The 17,420-nt window shown below is 35.3% G+C and overlaps 1 protein-coding gene across 2 annotated transcripts in view; it reads left to right on the top strand.

Moving 5' to 3' along the window:
- LOC128998754 (cytoplasmic polyadenylation element-binding protein 1-like) overlaps window positions 1-17,420 on the top strand; it is a 51,934-nt gene that overhangs the window by 14,492 nt on the left and 20,022 nt on the right. For both annotated transcript variants that reach the window (XM_054425090.1, XM_054425091.1), the window contains exons 2-3: window positions 6,019-6,106; window positions 14,241-14,368. In XM_054425090.1, the coding sequence (XP_054281065.1) occupies window positions 6,019-6,106; window positions 14,241-14,368 (216 nt within the window). The remainder of the gene's footprint in view (window positions 1-6,018; window positions 6,107-14,240; window positions 14,369-17,420) is intronic.

A 17,420-nucleotide genomic window follows, 5' to 3' on the forward strand; every position in this document is an offset into this window, starting at 1 on the left:
TTTGTTCTGGTTTAATTATTGGATTGGTAATAAAAAGTATGTACAAGTAGATTAATTTTTGGGGATATTATATTCAGAGTTCTAGCTGCCTCTAGGACGTTTCCCTGCTTTCATTATTAGGTTTGTGTGTCAATAGTCTTAGTTAATTACTTTGGGATAGTAAAAAGGTTCAGTACTTTGAATTTAATCTGGTCATCCCTTTTAACAGCCATCCAACTCCCAACTAAATTTAAATAGGTTATCCGGGTTTCACTAAAGATACGCTCCCGTGTGTCTATACAAGATAACATGTGACGTGTGAGGGGGTTTCCTGCATATAACAATATCTAACATTGAAACACAAATGCTGTTTACAAAATGAATTTAAAGCACTGTTCATTGAAACGTTTAAGTAAACACCGTGTAGGGCCTACATAATGAACAACACTACTTAATTTGTCCCAAAAATGGCAATATTTAATTGACATAGCCTTGTATTGACTAGTAATTTGATTAGTCTTTGTCTGTGATAAGACAGAGGCTTGATAAGACGGAGGAAAGAATGCAATCTAGAAAATTCCTGCGGTCGGGGCGTCAGTTGTAATGTCGTCTCGGTTAACAATGAGTTCATTGCGTCTATAAATATTGTAAAGTCAGAGAAATTGTTGTTGACAGATATCGAAAACTTCCCCTAGAGTCGCTTCAATAGTACTTGATGAAACAATGTATTAATTAATGAATTTGAAACTATCAATTTTCTTTAAGGTGTAAATTATCAGTAACTTATTCATTGATGTGCACTTTTCATTTGAGCGAACTTCTACGGTAGGTTTCATGGTTTTACGCCAAGAAAGGTTTAAAATTGAGTTTCCTAGTGTGATTAAGTTTCCAGTACCTAAATTTCAACTATTTATAAAATTTAATGAAGGGAACTGGATCTCTAGAAAACCAAAAAAGTATACCAACTTGAATACTCTATTAGAGCTTATGAAAACACCATGTTGAGACTTATTCACAATAAATACCCAAAAGCACTAAAACTCAAAGATAACTATTCAACAATGCATACCAGATGATTGGCAATGAAATAAAGAAAACATTGATACCAACATATGAGCTTGTTTTGTCGTTAAAAATGTCTTATGATACTTGTAATTTGGGTTGCGTTAAAAAACCCCTTTATTTTCAAACATATTAAAAACGCTTCAATTATAATGTAATGTGACCAAATGTGTAATATTATTTAGTTGGTGGCGATACTGTACTGGTTGATCCAATCGCGATCAAATTCTTTTAGTTGTTTATGAATGTTCTAGATTACTTATTTATATGTTAGGCAGAAATGTTCTGGTTCAATTTTGATGAACAACCTCTAATTGAACTTTAACGTAGACGCCAAACATATTGTACAAGTTTTCTATGTTTTGCTCACCAACCGATTTGTGGGAGGGGAAGTATCAAAGTAAAAGTAGTTAAAGAACATGTGGCTTTAGGAAAGTTTGGAACAAAACCTCGCAACTTTGGTTATTAACGCTGAAGTTTCACTTCCGAGCAAGGCTTCTTATTAAAACTGCACTTGAACAATTATGCCTGGTTAGGCGTCGTTTTCCTAATGGTATGACTTTATTTCTTTATGTCTCCGAAGTTTGGTGTGATTTCTTCTTGTCACACATGGATATGTTTGATTGTAAAGACTAGGTGAAGTTAAAACATTCTATGTCGTGAAATTACAGCTTTAATGTTAAGAGATATAACATTAAATACCCCCGCCGCAGCAAACCTGCCGACTAAGCGAATTTCCATTTGTCCGAATTGATTTTCAGTTAAATATATTTTAATAACATTAGGTTTAACGAGTACCTAGATTTGCTGCTACAAGGAAACTAATAAAGTGTGTTTTTGAGTAAAATATTGATAGCTTAGTACAAAATAAATAAATTTGCCAAGTTTGATTGAAATATATCCATAAACAAGCAAACTACAACATTTGACAATATTCTTTATAACAATAACATGGGAATTTTAAATTTAGAATTTTTTCAATTTTCTCTGTTACTAATAATCGAACAAAAATACTTTTATATACTAAATTATTTGTTTTTTTAAGCTCTTTAAAAAGGTCTAAAGAGAAATCGGGAAATTTTGTGTTTTGAGGGTCAAAAGTGAGAAAAACCAATTTTTACCCCATAAAACCCCCCGTAAAGCCCCGTTCCCATGGTCCGATCGTGCTGGTTCGCGAACTCATTCGAGTTTATCCCGCTTTACACCTTTAAACCAAATTTCATCAAAATCGGACAAAAATTACTCAAGTTATCGCGTTCACGGACGTATATATATATATATAAGTCTATATATATACATATATAAAAATTTGAACGAATGGTGTTTTTGGCCTCTGGGGACATCAAAATGAAAAAGTAAATCGGTCCCGGGTCTAGGTCTTACCGTGCCTCCTACGGTAATAGCTACTTCCCTATAGGGAAATTCGCTAAAATTACAATTAATCTATGAAATCGTGTGAATTATATATTTGATTTAATCTGATGTCCTTTTTGTATGGTGAAAAGTTGAATAGTATGTCTATTTTACTAGTTTATACCAGCGATATTAGTTTGGGAAAGTGTAAGTAACTTTAGGACTTCTTTACAGAAAATACGCAGCTGTTTAATTAATTGTATTAACATCAATCCTTACCATTGGTATTCTGATAAGTATGCAACAATTAGGTTTCTTGTTTCAGAACTTTGATTCTTTATACGTCATTAATCAATCGTTATGGTGTATATATTATACTCCTTAGGCATACTTATGCATTTTTCCGTAGGGAAGATAGATTTATGAGCTCTAAAATATCCGAAGTTAACATACTACACCGACGATTTCCATTAATAAAACCACTCACCATTTAGTTGAATCTAATTTAGTTTAAATCGTATGACCATTATGTTAGACTGAAATAGAGATACAATTTTACGCATTTTAGCCTGAAGCATGAGTGTGGAATTAAATGTATTTTTAGATCAGCTGTTTGCTTTACCAGGACTTTTAATTCCATTGATTATATACAGGTCCAGATTAATTGTGTTAATAAAATTCAGATTGTTTTCACCCTTGAACAAAGAGGTCTGTATACCCGTAAAAATCTATACGTTTTTAGAATCATAACCTAGTTTTTTCGCTAGAGGGTGGTTGTATTCAGATGTTACTCGTATCATAGAACACTTCAGCACAGAGAGAGTAGACGGGTGGCCAGTGGCTTGGCCATGGCAGGGAAACGCCCATGTGATAGTCAGTATCTACACTAGAGTAGGGTGATATCTCTCGCTCAGTCGAACATACGTCATCCTACAGGCATCATAGTGTGAATTGGCTCAAATAATAAACTAACATGTGTTTACTTAAGGGATGGAAGGACGAAATGGAAGTTAAACGACAATTGTATATGGAATTATCTTTTCATTTAACAATCATCAGTACAGTCGTATTGAATAATTCGTATTCGTAAAATAGTTTTTGCGATATTACGATGTTAAGCTTCAAATTAAAGCATTAATAGGGTCAATATAACGTATTTTGAAGCGTACGAAATTCGTTTGAAAAGTTGTTATGATCGTTTTAAATTTGACACAATTACGTGTTTTCGTTTCTCATTCTATACTAGACATTTGTTTATAGCATAGTAATGTATTGTCATTCTTGGGATCGGCTCCGATAAAATGTGTTAAACACTTTTTACTGTAATAGTGTAATGGTAAAACTCTCAAGGAATAGACGAATTAAGACTTGACCATATGAGTTCTCACCAAGACTTCTAGATGGGTGGACCGATGCTTCTAGGTGTCGAGATTGCTTCGGCAGAAAACTCAATCAAACAAACAAACAAGACTGAAGTTATCATTGGACTAATAAAATATCAGTGGGAATTTCAAGAGGAAGTTATCTTTTATCGGGAACTCTTGCTATCTGGTCTTAAAACCAGGCTGTATCGTAACCACCATTCATGAACCAAATGTTACGTTCGACCACACCATTGACTAACAATCAGTCTTCAGTCCACGATCGTATCTACTTCGTACTTCTTGTCCTGGATCCATACACCATTGACTGCATTGAAATATATTAGTTTAATTGTCACTGAAGGGATTGCCTTAGGTGTGAGATATTTAAATCGGTTCTTTTTCTAGCATTGTAATTGGAGTGAGGAATTAAAGGTTTAAAAAAACTATGGTTTTGCTTTAAAAAGTTTTAAAGTAGAGTTCCATTTAAAAGCATCAATAATCTTACAGTCTGTACATCTATAATTTGTTAATATTTATGAAACATAATATTTCTAAATTTGCTGTTAATTCGGATAATCATAATTATAATACCCGACACAAAAGCTGCCTTTTATACCTTAAACACAAATCTTCAACTTTAGAATCATCTCCCTACTATTCTGGTGTTAAATTTTATAATAACCTGCCTGATTTGATTAAATATGCAGGTTCAGCTTCCCTCAAACCGTTTAAAAAGCAGTTAAATATAAGTCTTTATGCAATAATGCTGTTATAAGGTAAATGATTTTTGTACCGTATTTTTAAGGTATTTGTTTTGTCACAGTTATTGTATTGACACTACTCATGTATATTGTGTACAAAATGAATAAAGGATAATTTGATTTATTGTTACTATGCAAGGGAAAGTGAGTATTCTTCAATTAATGAAAGCCGATTTACACGATACTCTTCAATGCCACCAATAACCCGCACAGCCTTTTTCTGGAGTGGAAAAATATGTTTGGTTTCAGATGTTTCAGATCTCCATACCGTGACTGCCTATGAGAGATATGTTGGTCTATTGTCTGTTATAGTATGCTGATAGAAGAACAGTTTTTTTCTGCAAATGGAGCCAGCCGCATAGTTTACTTTGAAATTACTTGTTGATTTATTTTTTTCCTAGTCCTTACTTAAACACTTATTGTGGTAGATTTCATGTTCCCTAGGTCTTAAGTAATTTAAGATTACTTATAGTGTCTTTCTCCTGGTGCTTACCTGAAATTGCCAATTGTGGATTGCCTTTATTCCTTATTCTTAACTTTAAAATTACTGTTAGGTTTCATTTCTCCGAGTTCTTTCTTGAACGTAGGTCTCCGTTTTCCCTGTTTCTTAATTTAAAATATAGCAGATATAATTGTTCCCAGACTTGACTTATTTGAAAATTTCCAAACTGGGAATAACAAATACAGTCTCGTGGTAAGAACTGGGCTCAGGACCGATTTACTTTTTTTTATGTCCCCAGGGGCCAAAACATCCGTTCAAATTCATATAGGCCTGTATGTTTATATATTTGTCTGTTAACATGACAACTAGAGTATAAATTATTTGATTTTGACCAAATGTGGTACAAACATTTAAACCTACGTTTATTCGAACAAGTTTGCGAACCGGCATGATCGGACTATGGGAACAATGTTTTATGGAGCGATAATTAAGTTATCACATTTTGACCTTCAAACAGAGGGTCCCAATAATTCGCTATTTTTTTTTAGCTTAAAAACAGATAATTTTGGTATATTCGAGGGGTTTTGTACAGTTATTGGTTACGCAGAAAATTCAAAACATTGTAAATTTAAAATTATCATGAAATTCTTAAAGGGAAGATGTAAACTGTTGTGGTTTGCTTGTTTATTTCGTACTAAGCTACTGTATTTAAACTACTTATTAGCTACTGTACTGTATTAAAATTTTACTAAAAACACAAACCTTACTACCCTCCCTGTAGCAGCATACCTAAATACTTGTCAACCCATTTTAAATAGGGAGTAAATATAACATGTGTAAAATGTAACAAGTGAAAATGCAATCAGTCAAATAGCAATTGGCTAAGTCAAGTCCGCAGGTTTGCTGCGGCGGTGGTATAATTTTACTTAACGTTCTAACACATTCTTTTCTCTTAATCTGGCCAAGTTAGTAGTGTTCACAGCTTGGTTTATCGACTCCCTTGTACGTGCGTATAGCCATATTCTGTTTCTACATTTATGTGTTTTGTTTTTTGCAGCCCACCGCGGAGTCACTGTGGTCCACGGACTCGGCTGATGCTAGTCCCCAGCCCTACAGCGACACCTCCCCTTCTCCTACAGACTCAGGTACAACCACTCATGTCATCACTCAAGTCATTTTAAGGGAACAGTTCTTTTTTTCAGTTCTTTCTTTAGCGAATTTCCATATAGGGAATAAGCTATTACCGTTGGTATCATGGTAAGACCTATACCCGGAACCGATTTACCTAGTCGTTTTGAGGTCCCCAGAGGCAAAAAACCCCGTTCAAATTTATATATTTATGTGTACACGATAACTTTAGCGAAAATGGTCCGATTTTGATTAAATTTAGTACAAACTTGTAAACCTACGTTCGTTCGAACGAGTTCACGGACCAGCATGGCCGGATTATGGGTTTATGGGGTAAAAATGGGGTTTCTTATGTCTTACCCTAAAAAATTCTCAATTTCTTTCCAAACCAATCTGTAGACCTGAAAAAATAAATAGTTTAGTATATTTAAGTGTTGTTGTATGTATAACTGTTACAGAGAAAATTCCAATAAAGTGTAAATTAAAAATTGGCATGTTATTCTTATGGATAATAAATAAAACGTTGTAGTTTGCTTTCATTTCAGCTACACTTTTCAATAAAAAACTCACCTTTATACAACCCCTTTAGCAGCAAACCTAAGTAAGTTACTAATTTATATCCATGTTATCCATGTTATTTAAATAGGATATAAATCTGACAATTTTAAGGGAATATTTTGGTAAATAAGGCTAGGTAAACGGAAATTCGCTGAGACGGTTTGCTGCGGCGGGGCCTTCCAATACTTTTTCATTATGGTAAGACCGAATTTTTCCTTTTTCGTCTGAAATCACTCTCCAGACGGGTTATAAAATATCAACATATGGTACAAATAGTTTGTGACCGATCGGTTAGTTAATTAAAATGTCTGTTTTATTAGTTGTAGGAAACTATACGTATTTTAAACAGTTGAAACTCGTCTCGTGTTCATATTTTAAATCTTGGAGTTAATCTTCAAAGTGTTACGTGTAGGCTAACCAATGTATGTGTTACCAATGTATGTAATAATCTAAACATACAAATAGATTTTTCACAAATTCATCAATCGTTCTTTCGTAATTCTATAGACATTTGTGAAGGTTATTTTATGGGTGTCAATTCATGCTATATAACTACTCAGTTAATTTGTACTTTTTTTAAATTGCAACATAAAATATCTCCGTTTGAAGTTCATTGTTGGTGATGGTGAGTTAATGTTGTTCAAAGGTTTATTGCGACAACACAAACATTTGTAAAAACCTTGGGGGTTTGTTAGTCTGCATGGTTTGTGCATGGACTTTCGTGATGGAAAATGTCCGCAATAAACCTTTGAACAACATAAAATATCTGTTGTTTGTAATTTTACCTACAGTGCTGAAACTATGCATGTGGGTGTTCTCTTTGATTTTTTTCACTTTTTTGGGGGTTTTAGAGAACAGCTATTTATCAGTTTGTTAAAATATTTAAGAAAATTAGACTCCTAGAAGTAATAATTTAACTGTAATCGATGTACAGTAAATGTATTGTGATTTAGTGTTACTACAAATTAATATATTTCAAAATCTAAAAAGGGTCATGTGATCGTGTTATTGGGTTACATAATTTTTTAAGTAATGATATCCTTCCAGACCATAATATAATTATAATAACTTTTATTGTGCCACGTGAGATGAAGTGCCTACAGGATTTGAATGATGAGGAAATATTTGTGGTTGATTTCTCTTTTGGAGAGCTTTAGCAGGCTTTTTCTGTCGGTCAAGTGTTAAGGGAGTCTTCTCGTGGTCCGTGCAACGGCGACCGGTGAGTCCCAGTTAACATAGAAACTGCCTCAACCAGAGCATAAACAATGGTCATGAGTCATAACGGACAAGATATACAGACAACATACTGGTGGACAACGTAGCCCACGTTGCTTATCATCAATTCATAACTCTGTTGATGCTGGGTTAAAACAACAATGTGCGAGTTGAAGGAGTTTTGAAATGGATTCAACATTTTCAGTTGGTTTGTGTTGAATTAGATGATTATTTGTACATCCTCGGGGTCTTAGGCGTGTGACGATTAAAATCTGTTTCCATAGTAAACACTGCTTACTTTTTGCATTATCGTATGTATCCCTGAAGGTCTTTTGTCATATAAGACTTTACGACATGAGTTTTTGGTATGGGGAAACATGTTTTTAGTTTACAACTTAAAAACTAAAAGAGATTCGGTTATTGATTGAATTTGAAAGTTACTTGGAATCGCAACACATTTCAAATGACATGATATATGAAAGTTTTAGCAATATATTTTCAAGTAGATTTGAATTCAAACCATATAGTCTTCGATAATTTAACCTTGAAATAACCTTCATATACTAACACTACGGTACCATTCTACAGTTGATCACAAACATAACCCTCGATCAGTTGCTTTTGATCGCACCTCCACTAGTGAGTGGTAGGTTTGCTGCTTCTGGTCAATGGTCAGTATAAGTTGAGCAGGTTGTAATAGTTCTGCATGACAAGACATGGATGAGGAAGTTTCAGTTCAAAGGTCGCTATTCGTCCTACTGGAGTTCTTATCTTTTAAGATATCTTGCACAAAGTTTCCAAATCAACTTTACCTGTACATTAACCATGTGGAAGAAATTCTCCACGATAATATTAGCTAGAACTGCTTAAAATACGATTATACGAGTTTTTATGGGGTCAGCAACCGAACCGACTGTTTCTATGCAACTATTGTTATGAATGTTAAATAAATAACAATTCAATATTGAAATTGGTAAAATTATGAATTCATTTTTCGTTATTTTCCATTTCGTGGTTATTCCATTTCACAAATGATTTTTTGACGGATTACTATCGGTTGGGTTGTACGCTTGGTTTTGATTTTCCGAATAAACATTTGGTATACAATTTTCTTATGGTTTCGTTTTTGCTGGTTTCGGGTTTTTCCTAGTTATTAGCATAAAACAAATCGAACTATCAACTAAAAAATCCGATTTTTTTGGCAAAAACTTAAAGAATAAATATGTACAAAACTTGTTAGGGTTGTTAAATTGTACTATGTTTGGAGATTATGTTTATGTTTAGTGCTGTGATATTCACATCCACGTTACCAAGCGTAACAATTTATTAAACTGTATTTTAGCCGTTCTCAAACTATCAACCGTAACTGCTGTTTATCGCATTGTTGCCTATACATTAATTTTATTTCGATATAATCAAATTTGGTGGCCAAAGATGTAATTTTACTTCAAATGCGCCGAATGCGGTGTGTAATTTGTAACGGAATATGGAAATGCGTTGTCTAGTGTGTGTCTTCAAAATATGCAGTACGCTGAATATGCGTTGCCTAGTGTGTGTGTGTACAGAAGATGGAGGTAATTTGTCTAGTGTGTTTCTAAGTACACTGAAGATACGTTGTCTAGTGGGTGTCTACAGAAGAGGAAGATGCGCTGACGCTGACCAGTATGTGTCTAGACTACGGGCGACTTCCTCATGTTGTCTGCCGTGTAATGTCTGCCGTCTGAACCGTGTCAAAGACGTCCGTCGACCTTCATCTGCCGACAACTCTTTAAAATCATTACCAGTTTATTAAACAATTATTTTGCATCTGATGTGAGTCACAAAATATTAGACTATGAACACCTGCAAAGTTACAAAGGTAAAAAACATACAAAGGGGTTTGTGCTGAGGGGGGGGATTGGGTGTAAGTGTAAGCTAAAAAACTAGATCCATTTCCAAAGGAGGTAGTAGCTTAAAGTAAAATAAATGTTTATATTTATAAACTGTATTTGTAAAAAAATTAGGACCATCTAGTTTTTTTTCTTTCTGAAATAAACAACTTGATTTTGGACTCAGAAATGTTACAACATTTTTCCACGAAAAATAACTCATAACAATTCTTTTATAAAAACGAACTGACTCCTATAAATTTATGTTATGTTTTTATTTTATTTTAATGTTAAAAGTGTTGCGTTTTGTATGACAGATCGAAGGAGCCTCAAGATTAATGGAGAAAAATTACAACATTCAAGAACTAAATTTGAATTCGTATTCAGTGAGTTTATGACAATTAACAGAGTCTGTAAATGACCATGCTTGGACGTGTAATGTACGATAAGACATAACTTTGGGGGAATTAATGTTGAATGGTAAAGGTCAACTAATTGTTAGTTTGATAATATCTCTTGTGGTTTTAGAGAACAGCCGTACAGTAGTTCCACATTGAATCCACAACTGCAAGTCTATTACGTTTTTAGAGCCATATACCATTGACTATAAATACTAAACATAATCAATGCATATACTCTCTGTCTCCAGCGCAAATCTTGCACCTGGGTACAACTGCTAGCCAATATAACCTGGAGTCGCTCTACTTTCGCAGATGTACTCTAGTTACGAGTATAAATAAGACTATGACAGAGGCGTGTTGCGTTCTGTAGATGCCGAAAATACCGGAGTAGTGCCTATTAAATGTCCCATGGTAATAATTGATCGATTTGCTAAATCTGGTCATAGCTACTCCACGGTTTAGGATGGTAGAATGCACATACTCTATGAATTTATTTCGGTCGGAACTCAAAGACGTGAAATAACCATCATCAGGTAGTCAAAAAATATTAACATACTATCACAATTACAATGAGAGGTATTTTGAATAAAATCGTGTCATATTTCTACCTCGTTGCCGATGGCCATCTTTAGCATTATTTCAGGTGTACAAAATGCTACATTTAAGGGTAAGATGGATATCTGTAATGTGAAAATATGTTGTAAACAATACTCTAATCATCACATCCAACCTCCTACTAACACAAGTAGATTGGACTATCTTTATTCAGAAAATTTATCTATAGCTTGTTATGTTACGGTTGAAAAAAATAAGAGTATTTAATACTCACTAAATTACTTCAAAAAGTTATACGTCTGCTCATTCTTGGTCATATCAGGATGTTTCAAATAAGGGTGGCTTTACAGGGTGGCTGAAATGTAACTTGCACCCCCCTTAACTTTTAAACAATTTGAAATATTTGAAATTGGTTTGCGGCAACCTGCTTCTATAGATATGAGGGGCGAAGTCAGCAACGACCCCGTGGGAGAGCAGAGGGTTGGTCTAGGTCTAGTGGTGATTTAAACACAACATTGTTTAGTGACTTGTCTTGACTTTATCACAGTGCCCGTGTATGATGGACCAGCCCTACACAGGTTGGACTTGGTGGTTTTTCTTATCGCAAACCCTGGAATTTACCTAACCATTGTAGGCTGAGCTATGTGTTAAACATTTGCTGTTATTTTCTGCCCATGATCAAGACGAGACGTGAAGCAGTTTCCATTCCACCTCATTGATGAATACTTGCTACAATCAGTTAGAAAGACTCGTCAAGTCAAAGAGCACGATATCTCTTCGAGTGGTGATCAGCACGGCGGAATCTGAGGATTTTCAGTCGTAGTGATATATCATACAATTATTTCTCAAGAAGCTATTTGGTCGCGATTCTTTCAATGATGGTATTTCAAGAAACTGTTTTAATTGTGTTGATCTGTCATAAGTTGATTTATCAAGGAACTATTTTTTAATAGGTTGGTGGCATTTTCTTACCTTGCATTTGCCTGTCCACATAGGCTCTCCGATAGGTTTCATGGGACTATCTTAACTACATGCGCAAGCTCTAAGGATTCTTTTAGAGACAATTTGTCAAGAGCTATCTGCATGCGTGGGAATCTTTTATAAATGGTTTGTTAAGGAGCTATGTGTCCGAGAGGTTGATTTCTTAAAGAGTTGGTTTATCAAGAAGCTATCTACCCGATTGGTGGTATTTTAAGGACTGTTTGACCAGGACCAGGACTGTTCTGCCCGTGGGGTAGTCTCCAAGGCGCATGTTCCATGAGATGTTTCTTTCATGAGGAACTCTGAAATGAGGATTCAATGTGCAAATCGCTTAGCTTGAGAAATAATTTTACTGGTTCCCCAGATTTATTTTTCGAATATTTATAGAAGATTATGAACCAATGCGGTACACTGGGTACACTTAAAACTTTCTGAAGACAATTTAATTATATTAACTTTTAATTCGAGCAACTAATCATAAATTATAAAAGAACCCATTGTAACTATAAGTACAGATTGTAAAAGTATTGATAAACTTGCAGCTAGACTAATGTAGTTGAGGCAGAATTGTTTATCAGGCAAGGACAGACGGGCGGTGGCTATAATTCAGAGCTGTAACTACCCAGCGACGACGTAAGTGTAAATCCTGGCAAAGTATTGCCGCAGATGTGCATATTCGTGACCTCCTCCTTCCCCACTTGTGCTACCAGTCGCAAACTTAACTGGTACAAAAATTCAAAAATGTATTAAATTGGTTTTTTAGGTTATAGAACAACTCAAAAATAGCAACAAACATGTGCAAAATTTGTGTGCAAAATAGTTGTTGCAACGTTCACAAATAATTATCTGAATTTTTCTTCTGCAACTGAGTTGGATTCCTAGAGTAACCACTATAGTTTTAGATCTCTAGATTCGATCACTGTAAAATTTAATTCCTCTAGTTTATTAGATATTGATATTTGTGTAATTTACTAGATTTATTAATAACAAGGTATTTAAACGTTGGCTGTGGCTATTGTGTTGAATTAAACTTCATCCCATGTGACATATTATGTGCAATTTAAAATTAAAGCCATAAAGAAGTTGTGTAAAAGGTTTACATGTCCCCTAACCAGTGTCTGAAATACAGTACTATCATTCCCCTCTAGCTTACACCATTCGTTTCTTTCTTTTCTCCAAATAAATTTGTTTTAGTAGTTAAGTAATATTTTGAACAACAATTTAAAAGGATTCTAAAATAATTTTGCATTAGGCCCTTTATACCATTTAATTAATGTCGTTGGCAATGGAAAATAAAGTTTTGGGGCGGAATAAGCTAGGAACATACAGTATAGAGTCAGAATACGTTTTCAAAATTTGAGTAAGCTGTTCCACTGCCTTCTGCTTCATATATCAAGCCCTGTTCCCATCTACGGGATGTCCTAGGTAAAATTGCTCTTCGCACTGAGGTGGGTAATCCGGTAATGACGTAACTGGAGGTTGAATGAGTAGCAAGTGTCAGTGGAAGTTCCTCCTGGTGGATTGTGTAGTATTTATGTGGAAACGCGGCAAGATCTTCCGATGGCAAGGGGTTCTGTTGTCAAAATGTTTCAAATTCAACAGTGTAGCACTGTATGTTTTGCTTGCGACTGGCCTGTGCTGGACTTCAGTGACTAGTACCTTTGATTCATCTTAGTGACGGGAATATTCTCTGCTTACTTATTTTTCTATTATGGACATTATTTCCAGATAAATGAACGCTATAACTTCGTATTTTGGAGACTGGCTTAACAAGTCCTAATATACATACAGGCAAGGGCGTCACCCAAGGGGGGCAGGGGGGAGCCACCTCCCCCCCCCCCCCACCAATCATCTTTGAAAAGTATTAAAGTTGGGAATTTTTGGGTATTTGGAGGTATGAGTTGGGATTTTGGGAGATTTGAAACAGTCGTTTAACTGCCGACTTGAAGGTTTATTTTCAAACCAAGCATACATCTAACCTTATGTAGGAAACTAATTTAAGTAAAGAAGCGTTAATTTGTTCAGTAAATATAGTACATTACGTAAGGTATATGTAGAATGCCTACACAGAAGTAATTCAATATTTTTTAGGGAAATTTCTTTCTGAGCTGCGCGTGGATAGCCGTATCCACTGAGTGTTTATAAACAAATTGATTTTTTAAGAGACTGTAAAATTAATGTGTTATTTATCAGTAGACCTACAGTGTGAACATTTGTTGAGGCACTTCACACTCAATCAAATATTTAGATTGATAGTTAAATCAATAATGTGAGAGGAATTTTAATTTCTTGTTATTTGTGTATGTCAGATACAGATATTAAAGAACTTATTAACTAGTTGGGAAATCTGAGTAAATATAGTTGGGAAATTTAAATAATATAATTGGAAAATCCGCGTAAAATAGTTGGGAAATTCAAAGTGTCTCTCCCTCCCCCCCCCAATATATTTTTCCGTGTGACGCCCCTGGTACTAGGTACATAGCACATTTTTTACTGGTATACAATGTTTTTATTTTTCCAATTACATGTTCCTTTGATTGTTGTTGACTATAGATGTAACATTTTATTGATAGGGTCGCTGTTCACAATCGCAGAGATGCTGGAGCAGTATAAGCCGAGTTGGCCCAAACCTCCCCAGCCTCCGATGGGTGTTTGGAGACCTCACTCTACTTCCAGTCCAGTTCCTAGCCTCGATAACCAGGTAAGCCTCCACTTCAGACCCGAGAGCAGAATATCTAAACTATACACTTGCTGATGGTACTCACTTTCCAATTACTACTTGCTTAAAAAAGTGTGGAACTCGAAATTGAGGTGGGTCTCTGTACACAAGTTCAAGGATTTATTTTACTTTACAGCTATGGAGCTCACTATTGTAGTTGTTTCAATGTACCAAACAGTGGCCTTTGAATTTTCATGATCCATTTCACTACTATTTTTTATAGATGTATATCATTAAAATTACAAAAATTAAAGTATATTGTTATTAGCAACCTATTCCTTCCAGCAAAACTTGTTAGTTCCTGTACATTTTTGTGTCAATGTCAATTTCTTGAAATGTCTATACTAATTAGAATGTCAACATTTTATTTCTAAGAATATTTCATTTTGAATTTAATAGTTTTACTCTGTTTTCGTCAACAAAAGGATGCAGACTTTGCAGACTGCTTGATGTTTCACTTCAAGCTCGATATTGAAAAAGCTTGCAACATGCTAACGAATCAAAATAAATGATTACATTGAACACGAACGTAACACGAAACGAACAGAGATAGTCCTATCATTACTAATCGGTCCGGGTACGTCCACAATGCACGCTGGTATAAGCAGGAGTTAAATTGTTTATTTTGTAAAAATGTAATATTATAAACAATTTAATTAAATCAGCAGATAAATTTAAGGTAAAATGTTACTATATATTTTTTTTAAATTATGCACTTTGATGCGCTTATTAATTAATTATTAATTTGCTGGAACGTGTTGAACTATTGATGGCAATTGGTCGATATCCATGGTTAATGTAATGAAACCCTTATACACTCAATACAAAAACTAAAATTAACAGTCCGATATAGGCAGGTTGTCTGAAACCAGAAAGAACAATTCATTCCGGTAAAAATCTGAGTCAGACTACCTGCGCGCAGAAAATCGGCGCGCAGGTGCACTATGGCCGCTTACGTTTACTAGCATGGGATGATAAGCGCGCCGACAGTCTGACTCAGAAAACCAGCGTGCATTGTGGACGTACCCGCCCGGTGGTGGCAGTAGACGCCGGTTTTGTGTTTGGTTTTGTTATTTGTGTTGACATATCATAACCAATCATAACCAATCATAACTAAATTGGTTCAGAACAACCATACTTTTTTTGTATTACATAGACGGTGGGGTACATTTTGTTGCACTTGATTTTTTTGAAATAAATTAACTTTTTGTTAACAAATAAATCATGTCAGAGATGATCATATAAAAGTATTGTGCGTGAACTTGCAAGAGTGAAAAGGCGAGAAAAGGAAGGAGAGAGGGACAAATAAACAATCTGGTCTGAGATATTTATTTATTTTAATTGGAGTGTGAAGCAAAATATTGATAGAGACTGGTGTTGTGGTAATGGCCAAACAGTCGCTCTTTTCCTTCCACAGTTTAGCGGTTCATAAAAAACAAAGCGAGCTTTTAACTGGACAAACAGTTATTTAGTTCTCTTTTTCAAATAGAAAACATTTCGTTCTTTGTTGCGGAAAAACATATTTGCGCCCTCTTGTGGATTATTGGGGAGTGAATTTCTTTTACACTTCATCAACAATAGCTTTTATAAAAATAAAATTACTGTCCTCACTAAGCTCATATTTTACTACTTTAGAGAATAAAATAAAGCAAATATTCATACATCATTATTATATTATGGAAATAGTGATTTGTTTGTGTGATCGTGTAAATAGTGGACCTAAGTTTTAGGACAAGCTTAAAATATGACGAAAGGCTTGAATTTTAACCGTTTATTTTTTTATAACATACTGTACTTAATAATATTTCATGCTTCTCAATTATCATTACCGCTGCGCTAATATAAGAAATAACCATCCTGGTAACATATGGCTCAAATAAAAAAACAGGGTGTGACAAAAGCTCACTTCATATAACCATGATTTCGGTAATGATTACATATAAATTTGAACCTTTTAGGCTCACAAATTTAACTACATTCACAACCAGGAACTGTCTCTTTGCTTTAGTTCAACCATTCCTCAGAATACATTTTATGCTAATTATTTATCACTAATGTTAATGTTCCTGTTGTTATTAGTTTTCACCACGTCCTTAAGTAGTACTTAGATTGGATAAATTTAAAGGATATATTGAGCAGAGGCAAAATGTTTGTTTTAATTAAATATGAAGAAATTAAAACAAAACCAATATTAAAAAGTCAAGGGAAAACGTAGCTTTTTCACTTTAGAGTTACAATAGCAGCTGTAAAAGTGAAATGGCTCTACTACTCTGTTGAGAGGGTTGTTTTTGCAAGAGAAAGAGAGAAACCGCTGATGAATGGGCAGATCAATGTGAACAGACAGACAGACGTTTTAAGGCGGTGACACACTATCGATCTTTTCCCCGATCAAGACCCCGAACCGAGCAGGGAGAAGGGAGATAAATATCAGCAAAATTTTACTCCGAACATTTCCCCGAACATGACAAAGACCAGACGAATTCTACAGAGCGCGGCAAAAGGAAGTTTGGAGAGAGATAGAGAGTTTGTGCGAGTGAGAGCGCGGAACTATCAATGCTAGCGCAGGCGGCCGCTCGGTGCGGCGCTCGCGACGATGTACGGGGCAAAAATGTACCGTGACACACTATCGTACATCGGACCGATCTTTTCTTTGATCTTTCGCTAGAAAACCGCCTCCAGAGCGCTCGTCTCCCTGCTCGGCCTGATGTCTTGTTCGGCGTCTTGATCGGTGTACGGACCCGTGACACACTATCGAACATCCTCCCTTCGACCTCCCTTCTCCCTTCTCCCTGCTCGGTTCGGGGTCTTGTTCGGGGAAAAGATCGATAGTGTGTCACCGTCTTTAATATAAGAACTGCTCATCACTGAGGGGGAAACAGTTCCAACCCCCCCCCCCCCCCCCCGCCCAGTCACGCCTAACTGTGTTGCTCCTTTCCTCCTCATACTTATTCCCTATTAGTGCTGTTTTCTTTCTCACCACTAAACTCTTATCAGTTCCACCTGATTCTCTTGAGATACCTAAGGGTCTTCTGTA

This window comes from Macrosteles quadrilineatus, unplaced genomic scaffold (assembly GCF_028750875.1).
Source record: "Macrosteles quadrilineatus isolate MER2022 unplaced genomic scaffold, UCM_ALF_1.0 Scaffold_7__1_contigs__length_78375512, whole genome shotgun sequence".
NCBI lineage: Eukaryota > Metazoa > Arthropoda > Insecta > Hemiptera > Cicadellidae > Macrosteles > Macrosteles quadrilineatus.